Source organism: Drosophila miranda, chromosome XL (genome assembly GCF_003369915.1).
Source record: "Drosophila miranda strain MSH22 chromosome XL, D.miranda_PacBio2.1, whole genome shotgun sequence".
Taxonomy (NCBI): Eukaryota; Metazoa; Arthropoda; class Insecta; order Diptera; family Drosophilidae; genus Drosophila; species Drosophila miranda.
Window position 1 is genome coordinate 11,435,779 of NC_046673.1, and position 21,549 is coordinate 11,457,327.

General features: G+C 46.5%; 3 protein-coding genes across 3 annotated transcripts; all 3 read right to left on the reverse strand.

Moving 5' to 3' along the window:
- Positions 1-4,230: 4,230 nt before the first annotated feature.
- LOC108151998 lies at positions 4,231-5,112 on the reverse strand. The gene is made up of 4 exons (XM_017280970.2): positions 4,936-5,112; positions 4,769-4,876; positions 4,514-4,705; positions 4,231-4,453 (listed from the first exon to the last, which is right to left on the reverse strand). Exons 1-4 carry the CDS (start codon positions 5,003-5,005, stop codon positions 4,332-4,334), a joined length of 492 nt encoding a protein of 163 aa, XP_017136459.1. The 5' UTR covers positions 5,006-5,112; the 3' UTR covers positions 4,231-4,331.
- A 10,945-nt stretch (positions 5,113-16,057) lies between these two features.
- On the reverse strand, positions 16,058-16,449 carry LOC108156047. The gene has a single exon (XM_017287358.2). It carries the CDS (start codon positions 16,438-16,440, stop codon positions 16,126-16,128), a length of 315 nt encoding a protein of 104 aa, XP_017142847.1. The 5' UTR covers positions 16,441-16,449; the 3' UTR covers positions 16,058-16,125.
- Positions 16,450-18,968: 2,519 nt separating this feature from the next.
- LOC108165195 lies at positions 18,969-21,243 on the reverse strand. Its single transcript, XM_033386134.1, has one exon. It carries the CDS (start codon positions 20,928-20,930, stop codon positions 19,077-19,079), a length of 1,854 nt encoding a protein of 617 aa, XP_033242025.1. The 5' UTR covers positions 20,931-21,243; the 3' UTR covers positions 18,969-19,076.
- Positions 21,244-21,549: the final 306 nt, after the last annotated feature.

The following is a 21,549-nucleotide window of genomic DNA, read 5'->3' on the forward strand; positions in this document are numbered from 1 at the left end:
CGGCACTCCAACAATATCCCCTAGCACCTCGCTCTCTCGCTTGTCCCCAGCTCCCAGCCGGCATTCTGCTGGCTCTCCCATTGGGGTGGTCTGGCTGTCCCGCTCTCGCCCTTTCTCGGCTTCCACCGGCGTAGACGACTGCGTCGGTAGCGTCGGGAGCGTCAGCAGACCCTCTTACCTGGGTTATTCGCCGGGTCGGCGTTTTCCCGAGGATCGTTGCCACACTCCTTCCTCCTTCACATAGGCGCGGCTCGCTCGATCTCGATTTTTTCCTGCGCATTCTGCTGGCTCTCCCATTGTGGTGGTCTGGTTCTCCCGCTTCCGCCCTTTCTCGTCTTCCACCGGTGAGACGGCTGCGTCTGGGCTTCGAAAATCTAGTGGTGTCTACCGTGATCACGGCTTTCCCCTCAGGCCATTTTTCCAGTCTTCGGGTCTGATGTCGAGGCGACATGTTTCCTGATGTGCTGTCTCGCACCGTGACCATCTTCTTCCGGCGACCAGATTCCACAGGAGGGGCGACAGGCACTCAGGTGTGCCCTAAGCGGTGCCCCCCCCAGCCAGGATACTCCACCAGCTGGTGGTGGGTGGGCAACTCGATGACCGCCAGGATCAGGCGCTGCTGGATGAGGAAGTCGACCCAGTCGCTTCCAGGCGATTTGTTATTGCGTTCGTATTCACGTTATTAAATGCTCCGGAGATGTCACTCCCAGTGCAGGGCGTTCTCAATGGTTGCACTTTACTGCCTTTGGGAGGATAGGGAGTATGCTGAGTATATTGCGGAAAGCCATGGCCTCTTTGGGCACCTGCATCATGGCTGGGAATACCCCTTTTGTGCTTAGAGAGCAGGTTCTCCACGAGTTCCATTGTGCCTTGTAGCTCCTAGATAGGATTTGTTTGGCGATCTTGAAGAACTCCTTGAAGTTGTTCCCTTGGAGAGACAGATCCCGGTTCCACCAGAGTGGCTTGGACCTCTCCTTTGTTCTCGAGGGTTTGCACGATGCGTGGTAAGTGTCCAGTAACTGGTTGGATAGGGTCTCTAGGGGCTTCTTTATATCCTCCGCGGATTTCACTGAACCCGGACTCGCGAGCTTCGAAGTAACTGTCTGTTAAACTATCCCAGTTTGTATTCCAGGGGTTTCTATAGACTGCTATCTTTGAAGAGTGTTTGAATTCGCACTTGCACTGATCTGAGAAGGATAGTCTTTCGAGGACTCTCCAGCCAGATACCAAAGAACTTTTTCCCGCAAAGAGTAATAGGTCTAGCACGTTTGACGAGGTGGGACTTACGAAGGTGTGTTCTTCCCCCACGTTTGCTACGTCTAAATTAGTTGGGGTGTCGGGGCTTCCCCCCACGTTGTGGTGGGCGTTGGCGTCCGTACCAAGTTGAGTTGGTGGCTTTTGGTGCCGGCTTGTGTCAACAGCCTTGTCGGGAGGTGCAGCCTCACTTTCCAGCATCACTACCGGCAGGTCACCTTGCGGTAATGAGACATAAGGTAAGCATGTATTCCCTGTTGGCGAGCCCTTGCTCCATGGCAATGAGGAGCTCTGCCCACGCTACCTTGCTTTTATGCAAGTTTAGCTGCAGCACACTCAGCATCATGGGTGGCGGCCTCCACCATGGACTCGAGACCTAGGTCCTTCTCCACCACGCCTGCCTGCAGGGTGTGCGCATCTTTGTTTTCGAGCTGGCGCTTTTTAAGATGTAGGTAGACACTGCCTACGCCGCACACCATCTTCCCGAGCTTGGGATTCAGCATGTCCTCTGCCTCCTAGCTGATCTGGGTTACCAGCATGCAGAACCCTCCAGTTGGCGTACCGTTGGCACGTCTGGGCTCTGGCTCTGCAGCAACTTCAGTGCTCGCTCTCCTTGGACAGCAATGGGGAAGAGCACCTTCGCCTAAGGTATAGACGGGATCAGTTCCCTGACTACCATCTCCGGCTTGCCCCCTCCCACAGGGCTTCCAATTGGGGCACCTTCTACAAGAGCCTCTTCCGCGTTGGGTCGTCGCTGCACTTGAGAATCTTGACCCCGTTCAGCCATCCTGCGCCATCGAACGTGGGCGTGGGAGCGTTAAGTCGTCCTCCATCTCGATCGAGCGTTACCTTGTGGTTGCCAACATCTCCTCTACCTTGCTGGCGAATCCACCATTCGCCGCCTGCATCTGGGGCAGCTGCGCGTAGGGTATACGGCCCTCCTTTACCCGTTGCCGAGCCCAGACTTGCGTGGATTTCTCCTGTTGGGAGACATCCGCCTTGTCTAAGAGCCGGCTTAGTAACTTGAGGGACGCTTTCATCACTTCCCTGGAACGCTTTGGCCCTTCCCTACGCAGAGAGCTGGTACCTGGTTCCGGCTAGCGGAGAAGGCTTTCATCTTCCGTCCTGCTTATAGATAGCACGCTCTCCAGGTCCGAGTCTGTTTCGACAGCAGCGTTCGTGCGGCTGCCTGCCAGTCACCTCTAGCCATGGCCCTGGTTCAGTTCCCCTGACTTTTGATCGGAGAGACACTGGACCATTGACCATTACCTCGGACAGAGCAAGCGACAGTGCATTACCCTTGTCCGGGATTGCCCAGCCGACACCCTCGTGGAGGGTTCAGCTAGAAGATTTTCGCCAGCCGTGCGCCTGGAAAGCGACACAAATTATTTCAATTCCAATTCCGATTCCGATGAGGAATATCCTGATTCAGAAACTGACAGTGCGATTGTCCCGAAAAGTTATGCTCCCGCACTCTCCAATCTGCACCATCTTCGAAGATGTTCACCACATTGTACAACATTTTTTGTTTAAATTGAATTGTTTCTATGACAGACAGTGGAAGCAGATGATATGCGATAGTTGCGCTTGAATATAAAATGCTATCCAGGGTTTGTAAAAGTCAGTTGTAACAGCTAACAATCTGAGATTATTAAATTTGTTTACAACGAATTTGTACTTCGAGTATGCTCTCAGCATCAATTGAATGATTATACCGTATACGTACAGTTTAGCAAAATGATTCCTCAACTATTCATCGCGTACATGTAAATGCCATTAGTAGCCAACATTTAAATGAGATCATGCGGGAGGTTCAATATCTAATTAATGATATAATCACAAGTTTTATATCTATTATCCAATTAGAGATCATTTCGAAAATCTTGCAGAACTTTCAAATCAAATATAATCTGTGATTTTTCCGGCCAAACCCTCATACTATTTTCCTTGCATTACCCTTAGCTCCTTTTTCCCCCTTAGCAAAAATTCCTTTCAGACCGCACAGGGAAAAGTTTTCATTTTGGCTTCAATCAAATTAATTTGTTTATTAGGAACAGAGCAAATACTCACTCACTCGTCCTGCCTGTCCTGCCCGTCCTGCCTACCAATCACACTCCCACTTGCACTCGCACTTCCCCCGTACAGTAGTGTCTGTCTAGTCGAATGAATCATCATTTTTATTATTACGTATACGCCCCGGTGGCAGAGGCAATGGCATGGTTTCTGGCTCAGCTCCCTGCCACTTTTCCATCATTTGCAGCGCAAATTGCTGTTGTTATTGTGGCGATTGTTCTGCGGCACCAGCACACACACACACATTTACACACAAAAGAGAGCGAGAGAGAGAGGGAGAAAAAGAGAGTGGTAGGAGAGAGGAAAGGGGCAACAAAAGTTATTATTATTTTAACAATTTTCCAACTCTTTCGCGCTTGAGCGGCGCCATCGAAGGTCGCGTAATTCGAAAGCAATTTGTTGAAATTAAATTTGATTACGTTTATGGTGCGCCAGCTGCCAGCAATTCTGTCCAAAACTTTCGTCCGTTTCGGCCGACCCCGAGCCCCAACAACTCTTTAATCGCTCGGTAATTGCCTCAAATTTTCCGACCAACAGAGGTCGGTTGCCAAGCCCCGATCGAAATGAAAAGCTCCTCTCAGACTTTCTTTATTCCTATCTCTCTTTCCTGTAACTGTCTGACAGTTGGTCTTGGACTTGGTCTTGGACTTGGTCTTGGACTTGGTCTTGGTCTTGGACTTGGTCTTGGACTTGGTCTTGGACTTGGTCTTTGACTTGGGCTGGTTCTTGCACTTGGTCTGGGACAGGCACATTCACAGGATAATTAAGCATTTCGAGATAAATGTTTTGTCAAACAAAATGAAATTAAGTTTCAACTGTGAACAGCTCTAGGCCAAGCCAAGCCAAAGTAATGATTCTTGCCATCCGAGGGAGCAGACTTGGAGACATCAACAACTCAACAACTAATAGATTGCTCTTTCTTTATTTCAAAAATTTCTCTGCGAAGGTCAACGCACTCGAACTGTATGCAAAATATATTTAGTTTCTTATTGAGGGAGACTCAATTACTTGAAAGTCAAGTCGTAGTTCTCATTGATATTCTCTATATAGGGATTGGCTCTATCGCTGGCAAACTCACGCTTCAAGTCCAATTCGGGGGATATTAGTAACTTGCGCAGTTTTTTGACTCAAGGATGTGGGAAAATCAAGTTAGTATATTTGCTCTTTAATGATTGAATAAAGCTACCTTGTGGTTCATCGACTTTTCCCTGCTTATGCTCTTCCAGCAGTTGTTCTTGCTTCTCCTTCTTTTCGTCTGAGTTCTGATCCACAGGCGGATTGGTTGCGTTGTACCCTAGTAGATTTTTGATTGCTGGGGTATCCTCTGATTTCATCCCTGCATTATCTTTGTCGGCCATGGCAACAACCGCACTGATAGCTACGAAAGATTTTGTAGCATTAGCACACCTTTTGATCTAACTATCGCCCTATCTGAACCTACGATCCGTAAGCTGTGCAAGCTTATCCATCCACTCAATGCCAACTGCACTCGCATCCCCATGCAACTGCTTATGATACGCTTCAATCAGGCCCTCGCGATTGAACAAACCTGGAAAATGATTTTATGTAAGCAAAAATTCAGAGCTTCCTGCTTAGGGATTGCCTTACCCCAAACAGTGGCCAGGATCAACGCGAACAGAATGAAGAGGGGGACAAACATACGCGAATTAGGATTCATTCTCGGATGATTTTCGGAAAGCCAGACTTAAAATATATCAATATATTATAATTCTTATTTTTCTGGATTTTTCTACTGTTGATTCTGAACTAAATAAAACTGGTTCGGGGACTGAGTTGAGTTTTAAAGAAAAGCCTAGAGAAAAGTGCTCGTTTTTCTGAAGTACTCGTTTTTCCTTGCTAATCCGTTTCCGCTTAGCCCTAGCCCTCTATCGTTTCCTCAACGCTTTGTAGCGCTTTTGAGCTTTCTCGGCCACAATTTTGCTTTATGCGGCTGACCACCTTCGCCCCCGCCCCCGCCCACGCGCCCGCTCTGGCGTTGGAACAAGTTGCCAAAAGTTAAAGTTTTTGTGGCTTACAACAACAAGAGTGGATGCCCCATCAAGTGCCACGCCCGCACACAAGTGCCCTGAGTGGGAGTCCCACTTGCGTAAACGTTTACCAAGAAGAGAAAAGGGAACAGACAGAGGAGAAACCAACAAAAATGTTTCTCTCCAAGGGGAGGGCTAACTAAACACAAACGGATGTGCAGATATCCCCGAAAATCCAACAACCCCTCGCCCATTTCTCTCTTCAATATTTTAAAACCCAAACAATTTTTACGGCAAATTCATCTCAAAATACAAAATAGAACAACAAAAAAATGGACGGAACAAAATTGAAAAATTCAAAATGAAATGTTTGAGGTTTGCCAAAAATATTTCCAGCATTTCAGTGTGTAAATAGTGGAATATTGTTGCAGTTGTTGTTGGTGCACACACACTGGGACGTTCATCCATATATGTATGTACGAATATGTGGGAGAGTGTGCCCAAAACCAGCCCAAATGTCTAAAGTTGTTGCCACTGCCTATTCAGCTCTTGTGCCATTCCCCTTGAAAGGGGGGCGCTACTCTTTATTAAAATGTCAAGTTAAGGGGGCTGGGGCTAAGAGCCCCGGAGAAGCCGAAGGTCTCGGCAATAAAACGGATTCTAGCATTTGTCAGCCCAGGCTGATTGTTGCCGTTGTTGTAGCCATTAAACGCAGTCCTCAGAAGAAGAGATGAGGAGGTGAAAGCAAAACAAAAAGCTGGGCTAACAAAATGGCAACTGAATACGGATTCGTATTGGGAGCACTCCTCTTTGTCTGCCAGTTAAAAACATCTTAAAAGCTACTTTTAACCACAATTATGTAAATATTAACACAAACAAAACATAAGACAAAAGCACAACAGCCCATAAGGAACCTCACACTGATACTCACTCAGACACCCAGAGGAGACACCGACAAAGATACAGATACACACGCACCCACATTCAGTGACAGCGACAGGCATCCTCATCCTCAACATCTGTGTGTGAATGCCAAACTGTGATTCGGCTGACATTTACTGTGACAGCCACACCATCAAGTGGAGATCGTTGGACATAGCATCTATAATAAGGATAAGGATTAAAGTATTCGAAATTATCCAAAGGTTTTCGTTATTTATCCCAAAGATAATCAGATTTTACAGTGCTCAAAAGCTAAATTCCTGGAAAGCTGAAAAAGGTACTGAGAAGTTAAATGACAAACAGTGAATGAAGTCACGCTGTGCGCCTCATCACTAAAGCCATAGACTGTCATAGGCAGAACAACAGGCAGCTCCAAGTGCGGTGAAGGATGGCCAGGCAACCCATGAAGCCAGCAAATGTCTAGAGTGTCGACAACAGAACCATTAGCATCTGGATGAGTGCAAATCCGCACTCCCGCCCCCACAAGCTGGCCTACCCCTGCCCCTACCCCAGGCCTCCACCCGCCCAGTCAGGTGTTCAGTTTAATGTCGAAGTGTGGGCGTATGTGAGTGTGAGTGAATGTATCTTTGTGTGGGCTCAGTGTGCATAAAGGAAGAGTGTGAGAGAGAGAAAGAGAGGTGCAATCCCCAAGACGGAGGCAGACTCCGGCAATGGTAATAAGCAAAGCGGGTCGGGTCAAATGCTGGACCGGCAAACACTGGTGCGGGGTAGCTACGAGAGCATTATTATTGAAAACTGTTAGACTTGACAGAAGGTCACGTTTTGTCAAGCCCAGTCAGTCAGTCAGTCAGCCAACCAGCCAGTCATTCTGACAGTCAGTCAGTCAGTCACTCAGTCGGTCATTCATTCATTCATTCAACCAGAGAGTCAATGAAACGAGCAAAAGAAATGCAAAAATGCACAGACGACAATCCGTTTTCATGGCTGATTTAACAAAGTTTGGGATGCTGGAAATGCCACGACAGAGAGGATGAAGATGAGACCCAGACTGGTGTATGCGGTGGAGGAGGTGGGCGACAAACAAGAAAATGGATTTAAGGACCACAAGGCAGACCTTTTAATACCCTAACCAAGGGATGTCCCAAAGAATAATTATCTTGAGCTAACCAAAGAATTAATACAGGAATGGCGGATATCCTAATTTAATGTTATATCAATGAATATCAGAGACTTGCCAAGGAACAGCAAACAGTAATACCCGATGATTATGCAGATATAATAACATTACATTCGTTACATAACATAAGCTGATATCATGAGTCATTGAGTCAATGGACTCCGCCAATCTCGAGAAGAGGGCATCCACACAAGCCAGCGTGACATTGATAAAATGCGAAATTGACTAGAGTCTGTATGGAATCGAGTTCATTGATAAAGAATTCAGCTTTCTCTACGGCCAGCCGGCCAGCATATGGAAAACGTAACTCCGTAAAGGAAACGCGGCAAGGAAGCTGCATCTCCTGCTCACTTGTTGCCAAAAGAAGAATGGAAATTATTTCATTGCAAATATATATACGTACACGAGCAGGGTCTGTGAGTGAGCAAAGAGAATCGAAACCAAAATCACATTAAGCCACCCAAAGAATTGAGAATTGCAGGGAGAGAGGTAGAAGGGAACCGAGGGAGAGAAGTGCAATGGGAAAGGGCAGGAGATGGAAGGGGTTAGGGTAAGCGCTGGCGGATAGCGATAGACAGGATGACGGGGGGGTCTGAATGTCTGCCCAGTCCCGGTTCCAAGAGCAGATCCAGTCGCAGTGGCAGTCACACAAATGCCAATCCAGTCACGGGGTCTAAAAATCAAAAATTTGAATTTCGATCACGTCTTCAATTACGTCGAATCGACGTGCATATAAATCAACTCTGTAACAGGCCAAACACACATACACTGTCAGATGCCAGGAGGTGGCGGGTTGGGGTGTAGGGTAGAGCGTTGGACTGGCAGTCAGTCGTCAGTCAGTCAAATGTGGTTTTGTTGCTGTGCCCCTCAGTACACTTGCCTCGTTGTTGCGTTGAGTTTTGTAAATCAAGTGGAAATGCCACACAAAAAAAAAGATAGGAGAATCGGGAACGGGAATGGGAATGGGAACAGGGATAGGAACAGGAACAGGCAGGAAGCGGAGCAGAATGATGATGATGATCTACACGATGATGGTTGGTTGGTTGGTTCGTTGGTTGGTTAGAGTTGGGGCTGGAGTTGGGCAAAAGCACAACCAAGTCAGAGTCAAGAGCTGGAGTGCTGATGCGGCACAAGTGTGTGGGTGTGTCTGCGTGCGGGGCACTCATGCAAAGTGCAGTTGACATGCGGAAATTGTAGGTGCGCGGCTCCCGGTCACGCCCACCACAGTAGCTCACCCCACTTCAAGGACGGCATATGTCGGATGTACCGAATGAAACTTAGCTTTAACTGAATTAAAAATTGGCCACAAAATGTTGGCCCCAAAAGTTAGACCACCGAAAAGCTGAAAGGAAATAGTCTCTCAGCAGGGGACAGCCTTTCCGAATTATTTTGGATTAAAAATTGAAATTTCTGGCCAAGACATGCAATCGGGAGCTTGTTGTTCAATTTCCCCCCATCACGCTGATTATCCGTGACAGCTATCGAATCCCTGCCACGCGCACACACACACACACACTCGCAGTCCCAAAGAGGAAAAGAGACGGAGATGTACACACTCTCAGCAATGACAACATGTCCTGTTGTTGCTGATGTTTGTCGGGAATTTGATTTGATTTCCACCAGCAACTGCAACAGAATGGGGCACGGAGAATGGGGCATGGCGAAAGGCGTACGGTGGCAACGAAGTTGTCCTCGTCAATGTTGGCACTGCAACCTCCATTTTCATCTATCCCTTAGATCCTGCCGCCCCTCATCCTTCTCCTCCCCCTTATACTCCTCCTGCTGCTTCTACTGCCACTCCTCTGTGAAATATCCTGGCCCTGCCATTCGCTTGAAATTACTGACAACTGCTTCAAGCAGCAGCAAAGTTGGATTTGCATGGCCCCGAGCAAGCAGCCTGTCTCTGTGTAAGTGTCTGTCTCTCTGTGTCTGTGTCTGTGTCTGCGTGCGTATCTACACATGTGTGAGTGTCTGCATCTCTGTGTGTGAGAGCTGTCAGTCATTGGCACAAGTGCACATATCAGGGTGATTCACTCCATTAAGAGAGCACATTTATCTAAATCTATTGAAGGTTGTGTTGTGTCTGTGCAAAACTACACCGTGAGCTTAGTAAATTATATTTAAAATTTCATAAATCCTTTCAAGTGATTCACCCTAATGTACACACGTAACAAGCCCACCCGAAAAAAAGCAGCATCTTGCTACACATGCATTTGTCTGAGGCACAGCCCATTCCTCCTTCCAGCTTCTGCCTTTGATGTCAGCATGGGGCATGGCGGCTGGAGTGGAGTGGAGTGGAGAGAGAGCAGACGACTGTGTGACAGCTTTCTTGAGATGCACTTCACGTGCATTTGACTGCTTAAATAAATTTGGCTCATGGTAATAAATTCACTTAAACTCAAACTGCATGGATGTCTTAGTACTAGTACAGCAGCAGTCTTCATCCCCCCTAGCATCACCACATTCACCCACACACCCAGAGAACGAGGGGAAAGGGGGAATGCTGTGGAGGTCTTTATAAGACTTTTTGTTTAGACACTCATAAACATAATTGACGTCATAAAAACAGACAGCAGCAGCAGCAGTAGCAGCAGCAACGACAATGACATAATGTCATGTAAATCTGTGCAGAGATTGCATGTCGGCATGCCCCATGACTCTCCATTCCCCCACTCTCAGCACTCTCTGGACTGCCGCTGTGGTAAGTGAAAATCATTAGTTTCAAGTCCACACAAAAGCCAAGGCATTTGTTTTGTTTGAGCTGCTTTAAAATGAAATGCCTCTCATGTTTTATACGGGCCAGCTCTGCCTTTATGCAATATATATGAGTATGTGCATAAATATATATGTATAGATGTAAGTCTATATATAACCACTTTTGTAGCCCCCTGTAGCCGCCACTTCTTTCTCTGGCAAAGCGGCCTGCATTTTTTGTATAAATTCTAACAAATTGTCTACACTTCCGACCAAACTGCGCTCCCCTGTCCCGCCACATATCCCCCACAAACTTGGCCGGAGCCCCCACCATCCAGCCCATCCCTCACCACTCCATTCCATACCATTCCTCTTCCTCCGTATGGCTCCTACTCTGTCTAACCTACGAGTAGTGCCGCTTAGGTCTCCATAAATCAAAAAGTGCTTGGCTACAGTTTTACAGTTTTGTGCAGTTGCTTTGTGTCCTATCTGCCATACACTGTCCCGTGCCCCGTGCCTCGGGCCCCTGCCCCTGCTCCAGCCACATATTCTGCCCCTCCCCTCATGGCTTCTTTTCTTTATATTTTTTATGAACTCCACGAACAAGCAGCTGCAGGGGTGGGTCGTAATGGTCCACATGCCTGGCATGCCGCACTTTTGTGCGTCGTCAACTCGCAGTTTAACATATTAAAAGTAAAGTGAAGTGGTCACACTGCCAGAAAAATTTGAACAAAATGAATATTTAGACAAAAAACCAACGAAGATGAGGAAAAATGAAAGGAGAAGATGATCGGTAAGAAAAGTCCTGCAAAAAACAATACGCTTTAAGTTAGGCATGATTTCAAAATACATATTGATCTTAATCTTTCTATAAATCGGAATTGATAAAGAAAAGTACAGTCGTACACGTTTGCGGGATAAAAATAACAAGAATTGGAGCTGTAAGTGACCGTAGCTCTCATCTGTTCGTGGGTAAACGATTTCTCTCAATACCTGCACTATTACATAGCCTATTTCCTATTTTTTCCAATAGTATCTAGGCAGTAAGTCGAATATAATAATGATTTAAAATATAGGAATTGGTTTCTAGAGAATCTCATTGGGAACGAATCAAAAGAATAGTAGTAGAAAAGATCAAATTAAAATCGGTGTGGTGCAGAAAATTATAAAAATGTAGGTAATCAAATCTAAAAACGAAATATTTCCTGAATCAAAGTGTGCTTCTAAAGATGCAATTTTGCAGCTATATTTATGATTTGTCCTTAAAAATATTGTACTATAATTGAAGAGGAAAAAAAAAGGAGTGCATCTAGAGATGCCAAGGAATTTTCATTAATTCTTTTCTTATTCTTGTACAGTGCTATACTTTCAGTGCATTCCACATCCGCTTAGCCCCTGAGCAGGCATCACGTTGAGCAAGGGACGAAAGAGTGAGCTATTCTATTGTCGTTTGCCTGATCCCATTCATTATTCATCATTGGCAAGTTCTCGTGTGGAATGTCCTTTGTGCTGTGATGGCACCCAGTTCCGGAGCTTCGAAGTCCCGAGCATTCCCACATTCTGCACTTCCTGTTGCACATCCATCCAATAATTAGCGAGGAGGCAGCGAAGAGGGGCTACATAGCCGACCAGAGCCGAGCCAAAGATGGGCTAGAAAACGAGATGAGATGAACGGGTTTTGGCCTCGTTTAAGCTCCTTTTGAAATATAATACCGTTATTTACACATCACTTCATTGAGCGCGCCATTTTTTAAGCAAACAAGCGAGAGGATAGGAGATGGCAGGAGAAAATGCAGCAGAAAAGGAGAATCTTATCTTCCAGTGAGCGCTCGTCTCAGCTCGTTTATCATGCTCATTAGTCGTTGTCGCGTCCTCGTCGTCGTCGTCGTCGTCGTCGGCGTCCTCGCTCTCAATGTCGCTGTCTCTGTGGCTGTTGTCCCTTGCCGGAATTATTGAACAGCATTGAAAACATTTTAAGCGATTCCACAAGTACTCGAACCTCGAAGCTCGAAACACCCCGCCGCACTATGTACTTTTGTCGCACTCCCATAGCAACCCGAGTGGCTCTGGCTCTGGTGCTGGCTCTGAAGATGGCTGCCAAGGGGCTGGCATCTCCCTGCGCTGCTGTGAAGATGCTTTTATGCTTATTAATGGCGCCACATGCAATTTATGTTTGGTAGTTAAAATACTGGCGCAAATTAATGGACGTAGTGTGCAATGTCCCCGAGCCGCATCCGCCCCTCCAATTCCTTTGAAAGGACACGGCTCTGCCTAATTGCAAATGAAACGAATGTTTTGAGATTAAGCGGATAAAGTAATGAGCATCGGGTCCGAAGAATAGTTGGTTTCCAAAGTATGTTCCATGATTCAAATATCAGCTTTGTCTTAAAGCTAGAATCTTAAGTTAGAATGCTTAAACAGTATAAGGAATAAGCGAATCCTTGAGTCATCGATCACTAAGCTGTACTTATGTTCCCCATGATTCCCAGCCATATCTTACAGCTCTCTCGATTGTGGCGTTTAATTGCTTAAGCCATTTCAGATACACGTAAGCTCTGCTCTAAGCGTTTCAATAGCTGAATTAGCTGGACCATGTGGGTATAGTCGTATCGATGTATGTATAGTATGTGGATAGGTGGCCGAGTGGCTCAAGCCACACACTTACGCACACAAAGAAAGAGATACATATGTATGCCACCTGGTGGCCCACAAGGCAGAGCTTCGAGCAGCCACATTATCCTTACCAGTATCCCTATCGCACTGCCACTGCTACTGCCAGCTCTCCTCCTGCCACTCCTTCACTATTCCTCCTGTGCGTTGAGTTGCTCCTGTTTCTCGCCGCTGGCACGACGAGCTTCCTAAACTCTCTCTAAACTTTCGCACAAAAGGCCAGCCCTCAATGGGGCCCCCTCTCCTTGCGCTGCCATGCCCCTGTGGAATGCAACTTTTTGACTTTGTGCGCCTTTGCGGCTGTTGTAGCTACGAAAATTTATGGCCAATTCAATAAACGATTTTATTACATGCGCACGTTGTGTTAACAATGTTATTATTATTGGCGCCCGGTTCCGAAAAAGGGTTCCGAGCGGCATGGGTATGGCCCCCGGCAATGCAGTGAATCTGGTGGCGCATAAAGCGTAGAGGGCAGGGTATACCGGATAAGGGATAAAGGGTGGTGGGTATCGGATAGCGGGCTATGCTAGTCGGAAACTGGCCGAGTATGAGCCAATTATTATGAAAATTAATTTATTTTCTATCGGTAATGCGAGTCCAGGACCCAGATGGAGGCCATGGCTTCAGCAGCTACGGCTTCAGTGACTTCAGCAACGTTCTTATCGCAGCCTGGCCAGCAGCCAGGATACCCATTCCCCACATTCCCATTCCTCTCCCTTGACCAAGTTATCCACAGGAATTGCAGTCTGGTCCCGGTTCTGTCGTGCATTTCCAAATGCTTTTACTTTGTGTATTGCGCAGCGATTGTTGTGGCTGCTGTTGGCCCCACTGTGCGGCCCTATTGTCTGTCAACGCTTTTTGCGCTTTTGTTTGTCCAATATACAAAAGGACAGCGCTAGCACAGAAACAGAGGCAGAGACAGAGACGGAGACGGAGACACCAACACACACACAGATGCTCCTTGGGTGGAGACACCAACACTCAAATGCTCCACGGGTGAATGTGGAACCCTATTTTCTGCCAATGCATTGTCCCTGCCGCTGCTCAGGAGAATGTATGTATGGATGTATGTACACGTATGTGTGAGAGTGCAAATACAAAGAATTCATAGAAGGCACTCATGTGCAACCCAACAAGGCAACAAAAGTCTCATTACTTTTACTTGGCAAATAATGAAGCTAACAACAAGGCACACACACACACACACACAAACATGCACACGCGACACCCACACATGCATACATGCTCGTATATATATGCGAGTGCGTATCTGTGTGTCAATTTGACAATTGACTTTGGCTTTTTGCAGCCAGTTGGCAAATCGTCACTCGTGCCACCCACACAGCCACATATGCACACATACTCGTACATATGTATGTATGATGTCCACTAAAAGCATACAGTTTAACTTTGCGTCAAGAAGAATCAAAGGAAACAGCCCTCTCTCGCGAGTTCGCTTATATTTCGATATTCCCACTATAGAAATGGATTAACCAAATCCCAATGAAGATATTAAAACATATTTGCCCAGCTTTCAATATTTTTCGAGGGATTTCTTTGTGTATCCATTAGCTACAGCCGATTATTCAGCACCATCAATAATTATAATTAGAGAAATTATTACTTTTTGAACATAATCCTCTTGCTTAAGGAAAGATAGCTAGTTTTCCAGTGCTCCGATTCCATATACGAGTATTTACTGCTTTAATCATTTTACTGCGGTGAATATTCTTTAAGAGCAAGAAGGAATACGATTGAATTTATTGGGCCCAAGAATTGTATCACTGTAAATAAATCACTCGAAATTCTATTCTCAAGCTTTAATTCTATAGTAACTACACCCATAGAAAAAACTCAGAAATTTCAATATTTTCACTAATTTAAATATTTCTAACATTCATTTGCAGCCGAGAGAGAAAATTTAAGAGTTTGCACTTACAATTTGAAAGTAATCTAAAAATATTTCTGTTATATATATTTCATATATAAATTGAATATATTTCAAATTGAAATTAAATATTTTATATTATAATAGATATATATAATAAAATAATATATAATATATATTTATTTAACAAACTTTTTAATATATTTATATGTAAATCAAAGTAAATTCAGTTTAATTACACCATGTTTGAGTTTATAAGACGAATATTCATTTAAAATTTGCTTGCTCTTTATTATGCCATTTTTTTCAGTGTATCTCTAACAAACCTTAGATAGCCACAGTCCCTGGCCACCTTATATCTATGAGGAAACAGACCACGCCAAGGAATCTATTACCGCCATTCCAACTAAAGATCTTCGCTGACAACACTACAACCACCCCAAGGGGTCGCCCTGGAAGGGCTTAGCCTCTTCCTGCTTCAACCACTTTGATGAATGAGGTTGAATGAGTAAACTTACTAGTAATAGCTACACGAGACATATGCACAATCATTTTGCCCAATCATGCGGGCACTCAGTTTAATTGATTTTAAAGTTTCAGCAAAAGTTCTGCTAGTTCCCGTGAGGGTGAGGGCGTACGAAATGGATAGCAAGGACAAACAATGCCCCCGACATTCGTACATTCATACATACGTACATACGTATATACTCACGCGTATGCAGCGAACAGATGTGTAACAGGTTGACCCAGCCGGGCAACCAATCCACCATCATCAACGCATCCATCCCACGGAACAGAAATAAAAAAGAAAAGAACAACTTTGAAAGGCGAAGCTTTCAATACCCTTTTAAAACCCTTCTTTCTATATATTACCTATATAATTTTTGATCCTTCCGACTTGCATACTGCCTGAACAGGAAGCACAGAAAGCAGGAAAACTTAATTACAGATTGTGATAAACAATGTACTGTACTTGGTTTCACTTGGAGAATTCTGTTCAAAATAATCATACCATCATCGGTAAGAGTATACAAGCGAAACCTACCAGAAACCAAAAAATAAAACAAGACAACGCGTCGTAAAGCTCTTGAAACTTTGGCGCAGGAGGAGCCTGAGGGGCCCCTGTTCAGGGTCAGGTTTCGTTCGGTCAGGCGGCTTTCGAGTGTTTTCCACCTGAGCACAAACTTAAGTGGTCAAACTTGATTAAAACCGCACACGCAGGCGGCGAGGGGTAACGCTTCAGCAGAGATGACCATGGGCAGGAAGATGGGAGGTGCACAGACGTCCAAGCCATGCCCTGATCGGGGGCAAAAGTTTTTGATGCTGCCAAGGACACAGGACAGGGATTAAGTTGCGGTTATGCAGCAGCCATCGACCAAAAGACTTGAGTTTGAGTTCATGTTTCTTTTTTCGGCTTCCCTTCCACTGGCCGCAGAATCATTTATTTATCATACATCATTTTGCAAAGGAATGTTTATTCACCAAGTCTCAGCTCCATTCAGTTGCTGCTGCTGATGCTGCTGCTGCTGCTGTTGCAGCTCTCCCTCGAATGGCAAGTCCAGGGCGTACTCCTGTTGCTGCCTCAGCAGCAGAGCCTGATGGATCCCAGGATAGTCCACGAAGTCGGGGGCATACCTTCCGACTGGGTGTTGGGCCTCGGATAGGAAGGCGAGTCCTCCATCATCTAGTTCGTAATCCCTAGGTGGCGGCAGGTAGGCATTAAATGGTACCTGAGTGGCCAGACATGAAGCAACCATCAGGATTGGAGCAAACAATTGCTGCAACATCATCATTGTTATGTTGCAAGGGATTAACTGTGCTGCCAGCTCTCGCAAAAGCAGCTTTTATTGGCAAGATTGCAAGGCCAAGCTTAGCACTTATTGAGATTCTATTAGGCTCTGCTCGAAAATTGACGTATATGTATGATGAATCTTGCATGTATGTATATTCTTATAATTAAAGTTCCCAACTCGCTTTGACTTCGCTCTGCAGAACCTTGGCTTCATATCCATATTTTGTGAAATAAAATTCATGCGGCTCTTCATGACTTACTATTTACCATTGACTGAGCGTCAATTTATGCTGATCCTGATCTTGAGACAAGAAAACCAATGCGCTAGACTCCTGATGTATCTGGCATTAATTTCAATAGCCAATTCGGCTCTGCACAACCTTGATCTGAGATTCATAAGCCGTAGCTTGTTCTTTATTCGAAATTCTTAATTTATGCCATTGCTGTTCATCATTTATATTTGAAGTATGCAATACTAGATCCAGTACCGTATCTCTTCATTAAGCATCAAATGCGTAAAGCCAATTAATTCAATATTTAGCCTCCAGGGAACACAAATCGCATACCCTACAGAACCTTGGTCTTAAGACCATCACGTAATTAATTCTGTGTCTGATCTTCAGAGGAGACAAACCGAACCTAATGGCTGATGTATAGCCTTTGCATAAATTTCCCACTATTGCGAGTGTCGCAGTAATACTGGTTTCAGTCTGCTCTTATACCGCAACGACTGCCACGGCGACTAAAACAACGACGATGACGATGAAGACGACGACGACGAGGACGAGGCGCCCAACCAGACGGCTGCCGAGTGCCAGCGCATGCGCTCCGGGCAGCGGGCTGTCTGACGAATTACAGCGTTTCCCGCCAAAGACCAGGCAACGCGGGCATCAGGCCATCCGTGCATCTGGCGCACGGCCTTTGTTTACCTTTGTTATCAGCTCTTATCAGCCGCACGGGATGTAGGCCTGGTCGGCATGTCCCGCAGGGCCTGGGGGCGTTCTGGCGGCGTCAAGTGTCCGCCCATTGGCTGGATGTCAGATTGGGGCAGGGACAGGTACATCGCCACTGACGGGGGCAGGGAGAATCGAACGCTCTTCAGAAGGCAATTCAATGTAATTAATATGGCCGAATGCAAATCTCTTCATTAGCACAAAAACTTTTGCTTAGTAGACGACAGACAGCAGCCAGAAACACAACTGGATGACAACTACGAGTACAAGTCTGGTATGGCTTAAAAGGCATAATTAAGAGTTAGAACAACGACAATGTAGCTGTAGACGACGATGACGATGACGATGCTGTTGATGAGGCTAACTGGTAACCAGTAAATGTTGAACAACCAAACAGAAGGAGAGAACTCAACGTGGGTTCGTTCAACGAAGGCGTGATACCCTCTCCTATACCAGACGGGGCAGCAGCAGGGAGCTGATGAATCCCGGGTCTCTCCATTGGATCAATCATCAAATGCACGACAATCTGTCCAATTTGCAGCGTAACTTCAGAAAGCCAATGTGGAGATATTACCTAAAGCTCCACGTTGGACAATTCTAAAACTAGGTTCTTCGACTGTCTTCCTTTCCACGAGTAAGAGGAAGAGTGTTCTCCGACCGGCTATGCACCGGTGGGGGCACTGGCACGGGTCTACCTAACGACACACATCATACATTGAATGCTACATGCTGGCAACATTTGTTGCTTGCAGCAGTTTTGGGTGGGGCACACCGAGAATGCTCCTCGGCCATGGCTCCACTCCTTTAACCACTCTTCTGCTGTGGCCCGCAACACTTCCGGCATTTAGGCAAACAAAATATGTAGCAATAAGGGGCATAGCTGCAACAAGCTGGAGCGCATTTGTGTCCCATTTGTGGGGACCTGCCACATGTGTAGGCGGAAAATGCGGCCATGTAGGCTAATGAGTTCGTTCTACGAATATGTCGGACGTGTCTTGTTTTCTCCATCTTTTTATTTCCCTGTAACCCTGCCACCCAGTAACCCTTCTCTTTCTCCTGATGTTGTCCCGGTTTTGTTGCTCTTTCTGACGGCTAACGAGGGCCTTCCATTGTCTTCTGGTGGCACAACCAGCACACGGCCCATACAGACAAAATGCCTGCGGCGGTGTCCCAACCTGATGGCAGATGGCGAAAGCTAAATGGAATTCGGTGATGGGTTCGGGCTCTGCTTGGTTTCCCATCATCATGATGATAATGAGCAATGTCGGTGACTTGGTCCAAAGTCAATGGGCTGACGGGATGGGGGCAAGGTAAGTGAGACCAAAGCAATCCAACTTCCCAACTTTAAACATTCCGCTACATATGGGAGTACTTGTCCAACCAACTCAAGCTCCAGACCCAAGTTCTATTGATCATTAAAAAATGTAAGGCCGGACGGACAAAAGCGCTTCCTAGACCAATCCAATCCGATCCAAGCCTATTCTAGTTGAAGTCCTCAACTTTATTGAACATTCAAAAGGAGTTTAGCATGTTAAACATCCTATCCAAAAGTTTAAAGATTCAATACATCGACCATCGACCCGATGGAAACCGTTCCCAAATTCACCCACCCTCAAAGCATATCCAAGCAAACATGTATTAAACATGAAACAATGAGAAAAGGACACAAAGTATGAGCCTGGCTCTAGACCAGGTATCGCCTCAGCCAGGCCACGCGCACACTGAGCAGCTCCACGAGAAAGGCCAGGACAGCGGCAGTCAGGAGAATCGTGGCGATGAAGTAAAGGCCGCAGAAGACCTCCAGCGGGAGCGGAGAGATCTCGTGGGGTTCCGTTGGTGGCACCCGGTACTGCGGCCGATCAAAGTCGTGGACGATGTAGCTGATAATTCCAGAGGACTGCAGCTGCTTGAGCTTCCGATCGAAGCCAAACTTTAGGAGGGAGTGAACGTGCAGATACATGACGAGCTGGTAGAGGAAGATGTGCTCCCGGACATGGGTGAGATGACTGGTTTGCCAGTTTATCCTATTGTTATAGCCAATGTTCGCGATCAGGGCGGTGGTGGTCAGGCGTTTGTCCTCGCCATCCCTCTGAATGCGGTCGAAGCGGTCCTGAGTGCTTTCCGTGAAGAGAACGGTCAGGTTGTGCGGATAGTAGTCGTAGTACTCCTGGCTAATCAGCGTGTAGTTCTCGGCAATCAGCTGGGATATTTTGTAGGGCAAGGGCGGGTTGTACGGCGAGCGGAAGGAGTCATACAACTTGCCCTGGTAGACGACCCTTAGCACCAGCACCAGGAACAGCCAGAGGGAGTACAACATCCGCTGCCTACTGGTCGTAGGCAGCTGGAACGTCTCCAGTGGATTTCCCAGCAGGGTGGTGAGCACGAGCAGTGACTGGACAGCAATATCGGCGCCATTTCGGCGCCTACGCTTCAGCCAAAAAACAAACACAACGAGGCTGCAGCTTACGACCAGAGCCAGCCAGACAGTCGAGGAGAATGGCACCAGCAGCTGTGCTACGGCCCCTATCTGGGATTTTATGTTCACCACAAACACGAGAGAGCTCTGGTGGTAGGATACGGTCGTAGTGAACTGACTTCTGTTCGCGTGTGAGCCACTCATCGCTCCGATCAGCACCGAGGAGGTGCCGTTATTTAGCTGGTCGAAGCAGCTGCTGCAGCTCCCGTTGCAGGTGCGTTGCTTTTTACATGGCGGCATGAGCTTGATGCTGAAATTGAAGACCTTGGACAGGACCTTGATAATCTCACCATCGATACCGGTTAACCGCCACACCTCTTTCCGCTCCTCGGGGTCATCCATGTCACCCAAGAAGTGGACGAAAGGCGGAACCGGATACCAACTGACGCTGACGGGGCATCCGCCGAGGCTGCCTAGGACCCGGTCGAAGATTCGGCTCGTCGTGTGCCGAAACGATCCGTTTTCGAATCGGTTGAGTAGGTCCAAGCTCAGGGTGAGCTTGCAGTCCCTGCTGTAGAGTCGAAAGCCATATGTGACCACCACTCCGTCGTTCCGCTGGGTCAGAATGATGGCATTCATCGTGTGAAACCGCTTCACACAGGTTAAAAATATGTCCCGCATCGCCTCCAGTCTCGCCGCCTTCCTGCCAAGGCGCCGCGTCAGCACAATTAGGAAGTTGAACTCCTGCCTCTGTGGCGCTTTTGTAGAATGAACTCTGAGCGATCGAAAGGCCTCCGCCGAGTTCACCAGGATGAGGACATAGGACGCTGGTAGCTGGCTGGGGGTCTCCTGGTACAGCCGTAGCGCCATCGAGGTGCCCGTCCGCAGCAGGATCGAGGTGAGCAGCTCCTGCTGCCGGTGGTCTCGATGGACGTGGCCATGGCCATGCTCCTTTGCAATCAGCTCAATCACCCCCAATGTGCTTTGGGTGGAACTCACATGCTTCTCCAGTATGTCCATAGCAGCCGCCGATAATGGTGTCATCTGGTATAGTTGCACCGGACGCAGAGCGGCCAAAGCCACCACAGGCAGGCCCACTAGGAGCCACAGATGCGACGACATTCGTACCTTGTTGCTCGTTGCGCAACAACTGACGCTCCTCCAGCTCCAGAGCTCTGGTGCAGTCCAATTTTCCTAATGGCAGTCGCTTGTCTTTAGATCTGGATAAGCTGTACTTTATTATTGCAAAATGATGAATTGGAAGATCCATATCGAGCGGGCCAATGCCGCTCGTTTGAGATGCATACATGCTTATCCTAGCTGGACATCCTATTAGGTTAATGTTGTACTGTATGTACATACATATGTACATATGTATATTCGAGAAGTATATACATACATATATATCGATAGCAACATACATATATATCGTTTAAATAGCAACGGAAATTGATTAAATTAAAGAGAATTCAAAGTCGTAAGAATATATAAAAAACGTGTAATACTTATTTTTCTTTTTCCCCTTCTTCATTGTCATATATTTTTAAATGTTTTGTGGCTTTTGTTTCTACAAAATATCGATAGTGCTATCGATTTTTTCCCAGCTCAATGTGCACCATTTTTAATAGTCGAACAAATTAATGCGTGAATGCGTGTCACATGTACAAAATAAAGCGAAGAGGCTATTTAAATGGCTAGTGAAACTCATGCTAGAAGGCAAGTATAGAAGAATCCCAAACAT